We start from the raw sequence: 15,227 nt of genomic DNA on the forward strand, positions 1-15,227 counted from the left end.
GAGATCCTGGCAGACACGGGAAGGTTCCATTTTCCAGCATCACCACAAGTTCTGGGAACATGCTCCACAACAGCCACAGCTGCAGACATGCCTGTACAGTCCTTTGCAGGCAGACATGAGTAGAAGCTGAGGGCTGGGTCCTGCTTCTGTTACAGTCAGAGCCAGCTGAAGCGCTGGTTGCCTGTGGAGGACTTGATGCACTCCCACATGTTTCCCTGCACACAAAATGCAGACTCATCACAGCATCTGATGCAATGGTGAGGTGAGGATGGGAGAACCCCAACCCTTCAATGGAAACCCAGCTCAGGCTCTCTGGCTCCACAGCTCCCTGTGACAGTCTGGTTTTGAGGCCATGCAGCCAGAGAGGGCAAGAGCCCTGAGACAGGGCACTCCATGGGAACCGTGCTTGAGCTGTCTGACATCTCTGGAATTTCATGTGTGTGGGAGACGGACACTTTTTGGTTTCACAAAGGAATCTGAACATCTAAAAGTGGTGCCTTCACAGCCTTGACCTGGTCAGCCACAAGCCGAGAGCAGCAACTGGGGCTGTATCCAAGAATCCTGTGGTTCTCACTGACACCACTCTTCTCTGAAAGCCTCCCATCATCCCATTTGGAGGATGCTGATTACCTGTCTGGGTTTATGTTCTGCATCCCAGCATCACAAGCTGGAGGTGAGCATGGCTGCTTATGCCAGACAAGAGGCTCTGGAAGGAAGGCATATGGCTGGGGCTGAGGAAAACAGCACTTTCAGGAAATTTTTTCTCACTTAGGCTGCTCTAGGAGAAGAGGTGGGCTCTCTTAGCTGTCTGACACTTTTATGATACATGAATACAAATGCAAAGCTTCAGATATAAACCCAGAGCTCACTGCAGCTAAGAAGATGTGGGGAAGAGGAGAAACAAGCAGATTCTGCATAAACACAAGGCCCACCTCAACAAAACAAGTACAGGACACTATAATGTTATTTCCAAAGGCCACACAAACAGAGTGTCTGAAACAGACAGGAGCAGCTTCTCCCATCCACAGCCTGAAGCGTGTTCAAAATATTCTGAATAATCAAAACTAATCTCATAAACATGCCCTTACCCTACACAGGTGGGATGAAGTGTGCAGTGGGCCTATGCCCTGCACGTCCCCTCAATCCTACTGCCTCTCAAATTCCTTATCTTAATTGCACAATCGCAGTGCCAATTCAGCATCCTGCCAGTTTCTCCCCCTCCCAAGCTCCAAGTCAAAGGAGCATGGGAAGGAAAGGAGATGTGACTGTTGCTCCTGCAGACAGAAAAACAGCTCAGTGATGGGGCCCTTGGCTTGCACAGTGGTGCCTTGAGACAACAGAACTGGGGACAGTGGGGACACTCAGAGACAGGGCTGTGCCTCTCCCGCAGCTGGAGACAGCACTGGTATTCTGCCACAGCAGATAATATTTAGGGAGCTTCTGGCCTTCCAGCAACGCTGGGGACTGGCTGACAGCTGCCACCACAGCACAGACAACAAGCCCTGACACCGCGCTGGCCTCCTGAAAGGGAGTTATTCTTCATGCTCTCATTTGTTTTGCCAATGCTGAGGGCACACACAGCCTCAGCCTCCACCAGCTCACGTCCTTCCACCCACTGCATTAATGCTCACTGCAGTTATGAGTGGTTCAGAGCAGCTCTGGAGCTCCCACGCAGAACAACATGTTGCATCTCTGCTGCAGGAGGAAGAGACACTCCGGATTCACCAGTAGTGACAGCACCACAGCGGGGTGAAGAGAAAAAACCAACGAAAGAAACAAAAAAACAAAAGAAATCTTATTCTGGGCAACATTTGTGCATACACTGAAAATAAGTGTTTAACTGCCATGGGTTGTGGTTGAGTTAATTGATTCTGTGGTTGAGACAGTCAGAGCTGGTTTCCTGTGTGAGGACAGGAGAAATTCCAGGGGAAGGAATGCAGGGCTCAGAGAAGCAACCACCAATTTGTCCCCTCCAGTGGAAGGCTATGTTCTGCATCATTCCTTCCCTAAAAAAGCATATGCTACAGGCAGAAGAGCTGGCCAGTGCAGGGAGGGAAAGGGCTGCTCCTCCTGGATTGGCTTTCTGGTGCCTGCTACCAGCTTGGAGAAAAATCTGTCACTAGTGCTCCACACTGCATGGGGGACCACTTGAATTTTTCCAGGCAAAAGGTAAAATAACTGAATAGCAGAAACAGACAAGGAGATTCAATCCTGAAACTTCCAAATGGTGCCAACTGCTTGGGTGAAAAAGAGAGCAGAGGGAATGTCTGAATTCAAATCAACCCCATTTTCCAATGGAATTCAGCCATGGAAAGGTTTTCCTTGAGAGTTCATTTAGAAGAAGATGTAAGCCTGTGCTTAGGACCTGCAGTGATAAGACTTCTGGTCATGAAACAGAGCTGTTCTCAGCTCACTCTTCAATCCCATCTTTCACAGACTAAAGTATCACACTGGCCCCTTACAGGGAAGAGTGGGTTTAGGTTTGTGCAGCTATTAACTGAACCCTGAGCTTAAAGAAAGCAGCAGCAACACATGAAGTTTATCACAATGTAGGCAGTTGTGGGAGGAACAGGCACCATCCAAAAGGTTCCTTTCCTCCCACAGAGCTGGGAGCAGGTGATAGGAAGGCAGTGATATGTAAACAGGTAGTGCTCACACACACAGCTGACAAACTTGCCATATCCTCCCCAAGTCAAGCAACTTGCTGAGACAAAGCAAATCCCATCATCTACTTCCAGCAAAGAAGTTACTCTTCAACTTTCCTCTGTATAAAGTGGTGTTTTTTCCGCAAGATCTTCTAAGGGACATTAATTTATTGTAAAGCTGCCAGTCTAGCTGTCAATCACTTACATGAAGGGAAATCTCAGGACTGCATACAGCCAGCCATCCCCAACCACAGCTCACATGCTGCCATGTACGTGCATCCAGTGTTCTCTGCCCTGGGCATCAATGTTCACACATCCCTGTCTGTGCAGACAGTCATGGTGTCCACACAGAGCAATCAGCCAAAAGTTAGCTTTTCATGTTAAACTCTTATCTGAGCCCAACCTTGAGACTGAGAGCACTTGCTGCATCTCACAGAACTGCTCAGTTTGGAGCCCACTGCCTTTGCACCTCCATGTCAGGCTGGGGGTTAGTGCAGATAGTTAAGCAACAGCAATTTGTGATGCCAATAGGTTTTTAAAAAGAGAGAAGAAAGCAGCATATTTGGGAAAGCAGAAGTCTTACAATCTCAGTCTCACTTCTCATCCCATTTATTTTCCTATGTATCTCCAGTTGCTTTTCTATCACTTTTTCTCCTTCCAGCTTTTCCAAGCTCCTTCAGAGTTTCTGCATTTCCCTGTTGCATTTCTAGCACCTTCTGGCTTTCACTTGCACGTGGTGATTTCCCACTCAACATCCCAACATCCTTACTAATATTGCTAGTGTCTGCTCCAGCTCAGTCACCACATGTGCTAACTCAGCACTGGCCGGCCCAGGCAATGGAGAAGCTCCGAGCTTCAATGATATTTTATTACAATTTTAAATTGTAATTACAATTTTAAAATAAAATTAATTACAATTTACATTAAATTCAAATTAATTATTAAAAGTTAAATTAATTAAAATTTAAAAATAAAAGTATTTCATAAATGAACCAAACTTTATCAGCTTTCCTTCCACCCTGGTGGTGAGCAGCTCTGGATCTCCAGAAGTGACGCCTGCAGCCCAAGCCCTGAACATAGCTGTGGTTACCAGAGCAGATGAGCAGAAAACTTCAGTCTCTAGGGGTTAAAGCAAATCCCTCTCACAACACTACAGCCACAAAAACAAAGGTGGTGTTGAGCACCACTGGTGTGATCCTGCTGCCTCAGAGACAGCTTTCCATGGGCAAGCTTCCTTTCATTTGTTTTTGCTGATCATTTCTAACAGCAGCACTTGAAGAGAACTTTATTGTGCTAGAGACAGAGGCACTCTGGAGGACTGCACAGGGGAAGCGTGCATCTGGGGACTTTTCAAAACACATTATCCAAACCTAAGGGTCATTACATTCCAGGATATCAGTGTCAGCTGGACACATAAATAGCTTCACCAATCATGACCTATTGTGTATCAAAACCCTACTTCAGAGGCCTTTACAGCATTACTTCCTACTGCAAATAGAAACAGCTGGTAGCTTGGCAGTGACAAGCTACTCCCATGCGGACTTCATGCTCTGGAAGCTGAGGTATGGTGATATAAAATGGCAACAAGAAACCTGTAAGCCTTGCAGAAAGAACAACTCAGAACACCTGAATCATGAGGTTTCCATGATACTGCTGGAGGAACAACAGCTGAGATGCAAGCTGGGGTAAAGGAAACAGCAGCTGGAACAGACATCCGCCCCACATCAAATGGAAACAAGACGTTGCTCTCCCACCCACCTCTGCCTGATCCATGGTTCCAGGCAAAAGGTAAACTGAGATCATTAGATCACTAGACCTACTGTGCCTGCAGATCCCTATAAACCCATCCCTGCTCCCTACACAGAGCAAGCAGATTTCTTCCTAATGGAGTTGGGCACTCAAGCCATGCTGGAGCCCAGCCATTTCCCTTTGGTGCCCAAATGAGAGCCAAACACCTTCAGGAGGTTCCCCCCCCCCCCCCCCCCCCCCTTTCTTTTTTTAAAATCAAAGTGACAGAGTATTGATGTAAGTATGCCAAGCATTCAAGTACCCGCACCAAAAAAAGCTAATTAATTAAATTTTCTCCAGAACTAGGCATTATTTTAGGTTCCTGTAACACCTATGAAAACCTGCACAGGCAACAGCAGGCACACCAAAGTAACATCAGAAGTATTTTTATATGATTCAAATGCAGAAAGAATTGCTGCAAGAGAGTCTTGGTGTTTTCATTCTCTGCCACTGTCTTTACCTTAATCTACTACTCCCAGAGCCTAGAAACATTAGCTTTCTTAAATAAGAGCCACAATTCAATTTTCCTTTATGCAAGTTTTAAGTTAGTCTTGAAAAGTCATTCCTGAGCTGGAAAGTTTTGGGCCAGGATTCAAAGAAATGAAGCAGGGCTTGAGATCCTTGGCAAAAAGTAGCTTACAGAGAAAACAGTAGCAGGGACTTGTTTATGCTCAAACCACATGCCTATAATTCAGACAGCCACCACTGCTGCTCTCATTTATTTAGTAATATCACACCAGACTATTTTGACTTTGTAGAGCTATGCTATTTAATGCGGTAAAAATGTTTTTAGCTCTGAGAGCGTACAAGACACAACACTAAGCTATTTACCGAGAACAGCCTTCCAACAACAACAAAAAATTCAAGCTGTAGACAAAGAGTAGTTTTGGGCCGACAGATTTTAGGCAGATTGACTTCCGATAGCAGTTATACAACATGTGAACTGCAGAGAGGCAGCAGTGCACAGGTCACGCTCCATATTTGCTGTACAGCATTCCTCATACATGGGCTCAGACAGCAGCCAGCCTCAAGGGTTTGCTTTAGCCGTGTTTGAATCAGCGTGTCTCTCGCTGTATTATATACACACCTCTAAGTTACTACTGAGGAGTGTTTGGATACCGGTGGTATGTACACAATCGGGGTTTAGGAAGCTCTGACCCCGTTTCTTGCCGCCCGTCTTTGCGGGGTGATGTATGCCTGAAGACTCACGGATCCCGGATACCCTTTATAAGCATCCTGGACACCCCGGCAGGAGTCCCCGAACGTGGCGGTGCCGGTTCCAGCAGCAGAGGAGGCTGCGAGGCCTCTGAACCCTTCAGACGCGGTTCTCTCCGCCCACGGCGCGGACGAAGGACCTTCCCGCAAGGACTTTCCCGGAGCCGCCGCGGGCACCGGCATCGCCCCGCTCCCTCCCCAGCTGCCCCCGCCGTGCCGCCGCGGCTGCATCCCCCGCGCTGTCCCGGACCCACCGCCCGCCGGGTTAGTCCCCCGCATCCGAGCGACAAAGAGAACCCGAGTTGTGCGGTCGAGGAGAGGCGCGTACGAGAGCGGGGCGGTGCTCACCGAGAAGCGCTCCAGATCGGTGGCGGCCATGGCCGGGGCTGAGGCGGCTCCGGCAGCAGGAGCGCTGCTGTCGCTGCCCACCGCGAGTGGCTGCGGCTGAATGGATCCAATATGGCCACTTCCTGGAAACTCCCTCCGCCCGCCGCAGGCGCCGCCCGCCGCCGGACCCGCCGAGCCGAGGGGACGGGCACCGCCGGGGAGGGGCAGGCCCGGGGTCAAGCTTCCCTCGGCCGGCGGGGAGGTCTCTCCGCCCTCGGGGTGGGAGTCCCGGCCGTGGAGGGGAGTGGGAGCAGGGGACAGCTGTCGGACTGCCCTGGCGGGCCCTCACGAACCCTGCCGGCGGTCAGGCGCCCGTCTGCGGGCGAGCACATGGCACGGGTGGCCCTGGCGGGAGAAGGGGGCTGTGAGCACCCTCAGAACGGGACAGTGTGGCTGCGGGAGCGCCGGGAGCCTCTGCAGGGGGTGACACAGACCTATCTCGGCATCTCGGCAAGGTCTCCATGGTTCAGCGTGCTGGCAAGGACATCACAGGGCAGCGGTGCCTCTGCACCGAGGTGCCTCTATAACACGCGGGATCCACACCAAAGTGGCAGCCACAGCGTGGGTTTGAGCCGGGACACGAGAGCTCACGGCCATTAACGCTGCCCGTGTTTATGCTAATTTCAGGTATGCAACAGAAGTGCTGTGAGGTCTTTCTTCATCGTTCCTTCCCACCTAAGGCACAGACCCAAGGCCAGCGTGTCTCTGTAACGCAGACATTGGTATTTCACGAGCTGTTAGCATAGAGCGGCTTCTGTTGCTTTCTGGTGCCCTCTGCTGCAGTGCAGCTCCCCGGGAGCAGCGCACCAGAGCCATGTGTGCTCTCCATCGTGCCGCTGCATCACTAGAACAGACCTACACCGCTAATCTCTCCATTGCCCTGGTTTTGTCTCAGGCTTTCCCCTCTGTCCCTACTATGTCCTTAACTTTCCTCTTCACCCTCTCTCTTGGAGTAATCCACTCCACAATTGGAGAGCTGAGCTCGGTCAAAGAGACCAAATACTTCTGTCTAGGATGCTCTTTGCTACGAAAGGAATCATGAGAATAATTTTGAACCCCGCCCCAAGAAAATAATTCCTCCTACCACTTGTCCCGTTCCACTATAAAAGGGGGACTCGGGGAGGATTCTTTTGATAGCTTTCTCGGACGAAAATAAAGCGTGAACGCAGCAGTATTTTATCTGAGAACCGTTTATTGATAAACAAGAGCAAGTGTTTTTACTAAAGGGGGATAGGAAAAGGAGTAGAGAGGGAAAAAGAAGAAGGAAACAGAAGACACGGACAGCGTGACCACAAGATCCTCGGTCGACTGTCAGCATCAACTCAGCAGGTGGAACGTGCGTGCTCGCAAGCCGGGATCTGTGTCCGCAGCTGCCGTGATGGCCTGTGCGCGATTTTCAAACAGGAGCAGGCTGCGTGTTCCTTCCGTCGGCTGTCCTGGGGCGGCTGCAGGCTCCCGGGGCCGGGGCACCGCGGCTGAGCGCAGGCAGCGGCGGCAGGCTGGTCGCTACAAGCCCGTGTGTCCGGCAGGCTGGGGCGGGCAGCGCAGGAAGCAGCGGTGGCGGCGGTCGGGGGCAGCTGGAGCGGCCTCACGCTGCGGCCTGCGGGCTCGGCTGGGGGCAGGCCCGCGGCTGAGGCGGCTGTGCCCGGGAAGCACGGGCGGGAGCGTCTGGCTGCAGTGAAGTTCCAGAATTCCAGCTTCATTGGGCAGGCGGCGGAGCACGAGGTCATCCCGGTGGTGAGATGGTTCGTGGAGACGGTGAAGCAGGGCGAAGCAGGTCCGGGCAGGGAAAGCAGGAGCACAGGGAAGAAAAGGCGGGGGAGTGGAGGAGGGCAGGAGGAGGGAGAGAGCAGGGCCAGGACCCTCCAAGTGGGCCCATGATCCCTCCAAGGAACCCAAAGCAAAAATGGCTCCTGATGTGTCACAGTGAGCTGCTTTTATGTGCTAAGGTTCCTCCAACAGCTTAATTTCTCGTGCATTCTTCAGGGGCATCCAGGCATTTTATTTTCCCCACCGGCAAGTGAGGGGGATCACTCACAGTCCAGTCCTGGAGGCTTTCTGCTGGCCTGACTGGCTGCTAGATATCTCACCTGGGCCACGGCTGCCAGCATAGGTACGGCCCCTATAAAATGTAACATATTGAGGCACAAATAAAAATCATCTTGGTCCCTCTCACTATTACATACAGGAGTCAAGGAAAAGCATTGTGTGCACAAAAATGGGGCAGTTACCATGCAAGTTTTGAGGGCCCAGTAGAAATCCCCCAGCAGCTTTGGGCACTCACAGAGCCCTCTCTCCTTTTCTCTCAGGCAGCATCTGCTCAGCTGAGCTGCTCAAAGCCCATCCTTACACCTGCTTCTCTCTCAGTGCACACACCAGCCATAGGGCAGTCACTGAATCGTTGGGTTACAGCAGGTGTCCGTATTTTACATCTCCACATCTTTGATTCTTCCCAAGCCTCCTTGTGTTCCACCTGCACAGTGCTGCAGGAGCTCTGGGAAACACTGTTCATGCTGGAAGGGCACTGTGCTTATGCACAAGAGAAGTCATACAGGATATAAAGAAGGATATAAATTTAGATGTAGGTAACTGAAGGGGGAGGGCAAAGGTTAGAAGGATCAGAGATTAGGAGGAAGGTTGTGTTCTCCCTTTAAGCAATTTCAAGACATTTTCTGAGATGGTGTAATCCAAATTATTTGCTTTTTGAAATATGATAGATCTAGTGCAGATCTATCTGTTTTTCCTAAGCAAACTGCCTACAACCGAATTAATTCTGATAATCCATGTATTAGTTGTGGATAAAGACAGGTTTTTGAAAATGTACTTCTCTAAAAAGGTCATTGCTGAACACCATCTGTTAATTTATTTTCACCAAAAATTACCAAAACCACCCCCAAGCTTTTTGCTGTCACAGCCACAGCTCTTAATGCTGCCAGGGACATCAAAGCTGTCCTGCTGGTCCCTGGCACCTGGACCCAAGCCTGAGCAATATTATAAACTTGCTGAACGTTTTATTCATTTACCCCCAGCTAGTGAAGTGTTCCTGCAGACCAGACATTCATTTTATCACCTTGTTTCTTTGGCTGATTCCCAAAGGTTCTCCAGTTCTCTCTGGCTCCCTCAGCAAAAATGTGGAAGCTCAAATCTGGTGTTTCTGGTGTACAGATGCAAGTCAAACAGTTAATACACAAGCATAGTTAACTTTCCAGGCTGCTTTCGTATATCACAAAGAAGCAAAAATGAACAGATAAAAGGACCTGAAGGTTCTCCCTCTTTTTTTTTACTTTTCTATCAGCTTTGTGAGTCCTTCTTTAAGACAGTATGAAACTCTTAACACATGCCTAAATGCCTTACTGACAGGTACTTTTGGAGAAGAAATTGACTTTGTTTCATTAGGAGCCCTGTTCTGTTACAATAAAGTGCACAATGTAACAAGACAAGGCTCACAAAAGTGGAGGGTTGTCACGAAAACTAATCTACAAATACCAGAAGTTTATGTCCAAAAAGGAGACAGAGGAGCCCTGTAACTCTATTCCAACAAAGGGAGAGGCAATGGGGCATTTCCGCTAGGGTCTCTCAACATTTTTAGAGGATGCAACCTCCTTTTTATCCGAATTTCCCAGCCACATTCCCCTCTCTCTTTCCCATTGGCTGAGGTACTTGAGAGGTACAGAGTTCCTGAAATACCTAATACCCCCTTCTAATGTATACCCCCCTGTTTTTTATTTTTCCTTGTGTCTCTGTTCTTTTTCTTTATATCCAGAGATGTAGCACAGTTTTGAGTAACAGTCTGTCAGTTAGTGTAATTCCTATGGAACTTATGATTCCCCCCATTGCTTCTTTCACCTCTCTGTATCTGGCCTTATCTATCATCAGGCCCACCATTTGTTTGTAAAGACACCTCCTTCTCCTTCATTTCATTCCCAAACAGTTGCTGTTTTCTGTGAGCTGCCGGTCAGATGCAAAGATTCACAGCACAAAGGAAGAGACATTATGAGACACTGCAACATATCAAGAGCCAACACTGCTGCCTCCTGGCTCTGAGCTGTGCTGCTCAGACCTCCTGGAGCTGGAGTCCTTTGTCCAGCAGCGCTTCCACCAGTGTGGGGCAGATCTCTGTAGCAGCAGAGCACTGTAGAAAATCTCCCATTTACTTTTAATTACCTTGTTATTTCAAAAAGCACACTATTTCTAATGCCAAATCAAGAGAAACCCTACTGAAGAAAAGCTGCTTCAAGAGAAGTGACTTGGTGACTTAACTGTTAATTGTTATGCAAATTATTCCTAATAGCTCCGTAATTAAATTTATATTATAGTGCTGGATGCTCCTGCAAGGATTTTAAATTTAATGGAATTTTTGAACCTGCAAAAACCACAGTAAATTTAAGATGAGCTGTGGGTTTTTCACGGTGAAGACCTCAGCCAGAGAGCACAAAGGACTGGAGAGGCACAAATGCGTCCCTGGAATTTCTTTTTCCTGGGGAGAGCAGAGGAAATGCCCCTTTCTGCATGAATGGTGGAGTTGCAGCAGCACAGTTCTGATGGTTGGGGAGATCAGAAGGAGGTGCTTTACTTCTTCTTATTGTGAGCACAGGTATAGGCAATTAAAGTGGAGAGAAAGAAATGCTATCACACAGCCCCTTTTACTTTGTAGGCAGACACAGAAAGCAAGAGATCATTCCACCTGCCACATGAGTACAGAAGCAAGACCAAGGCCTTTTGAGAAGGGCTCCTACTTTCAGGGCTGAATAAAATCCTTGATTTTTAAATCCAGGTGGTGCAGATAAACAGATCTCCTTCAGGGTTTGCAACACAGGCCAGAGAAAGCAGTTTTTGGATAACTATACATTTCTCACTGTGTGTCCTGGGGATTACTAGAAATCAAATGGTTTATAGCTACTCTTTTAGCATCAACACCACCAAGCACTTTACTAAACTTTCATTGGTTATACTGACAATATATGGAGGTCATAAGGCATTTTTACAGAAGTGTTGTCTTTCTAAGCTGGAAGTCAATAGGAGCTGCAGGTCCATTTCCATACAGAAACAGACCCCAAATTTCCCTGCTGCCTAATGCTACAGTGCAGTAGAGGATAGATTTAGATAAGCTGTTAGAAGAGAACTCCTTCCTGTGAGGGTGATGAGGCCCTGGCAGAGGCTGTCCAGAGAAGACCCATCCCTGGAAGTGCTCAGGGCCAGGCTGGATGGGGCTTGGAACAACCTGGTCTAGTGGAAGGTGTCCCTACCTATGCAGGGAGGCTGTGAGCTTTAAGGTCACTTCCAACCCAAATCATTCTATGAGTTGATGATTCTATTACCACACTGAACCTCACACCAGGTTTGCATTACCTTACTAAAATCCCATCAAGTTCACAGGCACCATCTGAAAAACAGAGGATGCTTGGGATGAATCCTTGCTTCATCCGTGTGAGCAAGCAGTATTTAATAAATACAGACTCTGAGATACACAGAAAACTGTGTTTGAATGGCTGCTGTTAAGAAACTTCATCTTTTGAACTGGTTACTGAGGTCCTTGAGTTAGAGCTGAATCCTTCTCATTTATGAGAAAATGTCTTTATCTGAAAATAATCTCCCCTTCCCATCCTCCCCCTTCCCCTTGCCTCCCCTTCACAGACTTTTGCTCAATTGTTTATCTATGGAAGTTTACTGCATTTCTCCATGGAACAAAGAGCTATTTTCCCTCACTATGTGTGGTCTTTGTTTAACATGAAAATATCAACAAGAAAAGTGGGAAATCATGGGCTTTGTCATCCTATTTATTCTGGGAACCCTGATTTAATTTTGGAGGAAAACAAGTTTTCCTTGAGATAAAAGTCCCAGCTGTAGTCAGTAGCAGCTAAGCTTTGCCTTTCTGCAAAGCAGCAGCATCCTGTCTGACTGGGACTATCCTTCACCATTCCCTTTTCTCCCTCTTTTGCTTCCAGCCTGGAATCTCATTTTCCCTGTGGCTCTGAGAATATCATGCAGGAAAGAGCAAGACCTAGGGTAGCATTTCCTTCACTTTTGGGCGGTAGAAACTTCTTTGCTTTGACTAGATATTGTGCTTGATCTCCCACTTTATTTCCTGGTTTTATGTGGTTTTGTGGATAATTACAGTCATATAACCTTCACCTCCCTCCTCTGAGGGGGTGGGAAAATGGGTTCACTATGCAGTTCACTTCACTGTAATAATGATAATTTGAGTTTAGGAAACTTCTTCATAGGAAAGGTAACTAACACTCATCAGTCACATGGTTATAAATAGAGGCCAGCTTTCTACAGCCTATGATGCAGAAATAACAAACTGCAATATCTGTGTTTAAAAAAGTAGTAGTAAATTAATCTAATCATGGGCTTCTGTATGTTGTTTTTGTTGCAGCCAGTAAATGAAAAATATCAAGACAGTTATCTTAAGATCTCCTACGAAGCAGCCCACAGTATTCTGTAAATAGCCCAACAAGAAATACTTGCTTTGTAGGTTTTTGGTGACGCTTCTCATGCTTTTTTAAGGCTGGAAATTTTGGATTACTGATGAATATAACACCCATAATGTTCCAGGGTTTTATTATTTATATTAATAAAATTCATTCAAAGCATTTAATTTCTGCTCCATAATCTGATCAGTGTGACCAGCACTCAGCAGACTAAGAGGAGCTCATTGAGAGCTGGTCCCCTGATACTTGGTACTAATCCTAAATGGTGGGTAACCAAAAGGCATCAACAGCTAAAGGGAAAGGTTGGCAAACAGGGTGTGTGTGGTCTGGAACTGGTATGGAAGATTAGCCAGAAGTGTTGTTTTCTTCTTTATTATACCTAGCATAGGAGGTTAATGCGTTAGATCATTGACACTCACTGAAAGATTGTGAAAATGAGCCACATGGCATGGGTTGTCCATGAAGAGACTGTGTGGGACAGGTGGCTGAAGGCATTACCTGGGCAAAGAAGTCATTGTGTCACGGCAGTTAAACCACAGCAACAAGTTCAGACTTTGCATGGCATGAGATGCATATGTAAACATCCTGTCTCCTCTTCTGTGACCTCCTGTCAGTGTGTCCTTCTGCTCTGCTGCAGTGGGGAATGCCAGGATCTGCAGAGGGGAGCAGTCTCAGTAACTCCCCTCTTTTTGGACCTTGACCCAATACAAGTGCTCAGAGAGGCTTGGCTGTATGAATGCAGAGCAGTGAGGTGTCCTGGGAGCCTGGTGCAGGGAGATCCCTCTGCAGGAATGGTGCTGAGCTGGGGATAAGACAGGTGGGATGTGACAGCACCCTTGTGGGTCTCCAAGGATACAGGGCTGCAGGAGTGTGATGCTGTGGAGACAGGGACAGAGTGCAATGATCTTGAGATGCCCCCTGCTCCCTGCCCCATGCTTGAACCAATTCAAGCAACTGGAGCAACATCTCCCTTAGCATTTGTAACATAAGAAAATGCTTTTTATAAGAGCTTGTTCTTCTGAATCATTTCCCTCCTCCTCGCTCTCATCTGCAGATATCAACTATAATCCTAGGGTATAGCTGAAAGTTTGCAATGCAAAAATCACAGACTGCTGAGATTTTCTTACACCTGCAAGGGATTCTAGTAAGGATCTGAACAGTGAAAGCAAGGCACAGCAATTAGTATTTGGATGCAGGGTCATTTTTAGCTCTCTACATAGGGCAGGCAATGCCATGAGCTATAGAGCATTGCAGAACACTGCTGAAGTGGCTGCTTCAGCAAGGGCAAAATTGCTGTTCAGGCCATGTGAAAAGGCAGTAATAGGAGGTGTGCTATTCACATGGAAACACAGAACTAATACAAGATTACACACTATTATTATGTGAAAGAGCATTAGAGCAGCAAAATTATTTTGAGGAACTGGTTCAATGCCAGCTCATTAGCAAAAGATGAAATAGTTTTACAGACATTTGCATAAAGATGGAGAGAGAAGGGAAAAAATGCCAAACGCAATTTGTATGAAAAGGCTCTTCTACCCTCAGTAAAGGTAAGTAAGAGGCAGAAGGAAAGTTAGCATCAGCAAGGACACATCTCACATTGCCTTAAAAATTGAGACTTTGACACAGACTGATCATAGAATCATTAAAGTTGGAAAAGACCTCCAAGATCATCAAGTCCAGCCTTTGACTAAACACCACCTTGTCTACTAAAGCATAGCACTAAGTGCTATGTCCAGTCATTCCTTGAACACTTTGGGGATGGAGACTCCATCACCTCCCCGGGAAGACCATTCCAGAGTTTGAAATCTTTAAAGAAATTCCTTCTGATGCCCAACCAGAACCTCCCCTGGTGTAGCTTCAGTTGCACTTGTCCTGTCACTGGTTGCCTGGGAGAAAAGGCCAAACCCCACCTTTGTACAGCCTCCTTTCAGGTACTTGTAGAGTGATGAGGTCTCCCCAGACTGAAAACCTCCAGCACCTCAATGTCCTTCCTGAACTGAGGGCCCCTGAACTGGACACAGCACTCGAGGTGTGGCCTCACTAGTGCCAAGTACCAAACCTGCCCTGGTCCTGCTGGCCACAGTATTGCTGATACAGACCAGGCTACCATTGGCCTTCTCACCCACCTGGGCTCATGCTCAGCCACTGTTAACCTCCAGGTTCCTTTCCACTGGGATACTTTTCTTCCCCTAGCCTGTAGCTCTACAGAGGGTTGCTGTGTCTGAAGTATAGGATCTATAATTTCACTTTGTTGATCCTCACACTGTTTGCCTCAACCCATTGATCTAGCCTGTCCAGATCCCTCTGCAGAGCCTTCTTACTCTCTAGCAGATCAACACTCCCACCCAACTTGTGTCATCTGCGGACTTACTAAGGGTGCTCTCCAGCCCCTCATCCAGATGATTAATAAAGGGATTAAACAGGACTGGGCTCAATACTGAGCCCTGGGGAACCCCACTAGTGACCAGTCACCAACTGAATGTGGCATCATTCACCACCACTCTCCAGGCTCAGCCATCCAGGCAGTTTTTGACCCTTTAGAGAAGAGTGAGCTCCAAGCCATGGGCTGCCAGCCTCTCCAGGAGAATGCTGTGGGAGATAGTATTGAAGGCTTTGCTGAAGTCTAGGTAGACTACATCCACAGACTTCCCTACTTGACAGGTCACTTGGTCATAAAAGGATATTCCATTTTATTAAGTTCTCAGATTGAAAACAACACCAAATCTATTTGCTTTTTTCATCCTCATACAGTTACTTT

At 47.6% G+C, this 15,227-nt stretch overlaps 1 protein-coding gene across 1 annotated transcript in view; it reads right to left on the reverse strand.

Annotated features, from left to right (window-relative positions):
• Positions 1 to 6,195, reverse strand: part of SEPTIN8 (septin 8) — a 36,255-nt gene extending 30,060 nt beyond the window's left edge. Inside the window, exon 1 of the mRNA XM_058848776.1 lies at positions 5,997 to 6,195. Within this exon, the coding sequence (XP_058704759.1) occupies positions 5,997 to 6,026 (30 nt within the window). The 5' untranslated portion in view covers positions 6,027 to 6,195. The remainder of the gene's footprint in view (positions 1 to 5,996) is intronic.
• Positions 6,196 to 15,227: the final 9,032 nt, after the last annotated feature.

The sequence above is a fragment of the Poecile atricapillus genome, chromosome 13 (assembly GCF_030490865.1).
Source record: "Poecile atricapillus isolate bPoeAtr1 chromosome 13, bPoeAtr1.hap1, whole genome shotgun sequence".
In the NCBI taxonomy this organism is placed as follows: Eukaryota; Metazoa; Chordata; class Aves; order Passeriformes; family Paridae; genus Poecile; species Poecile atricapillus.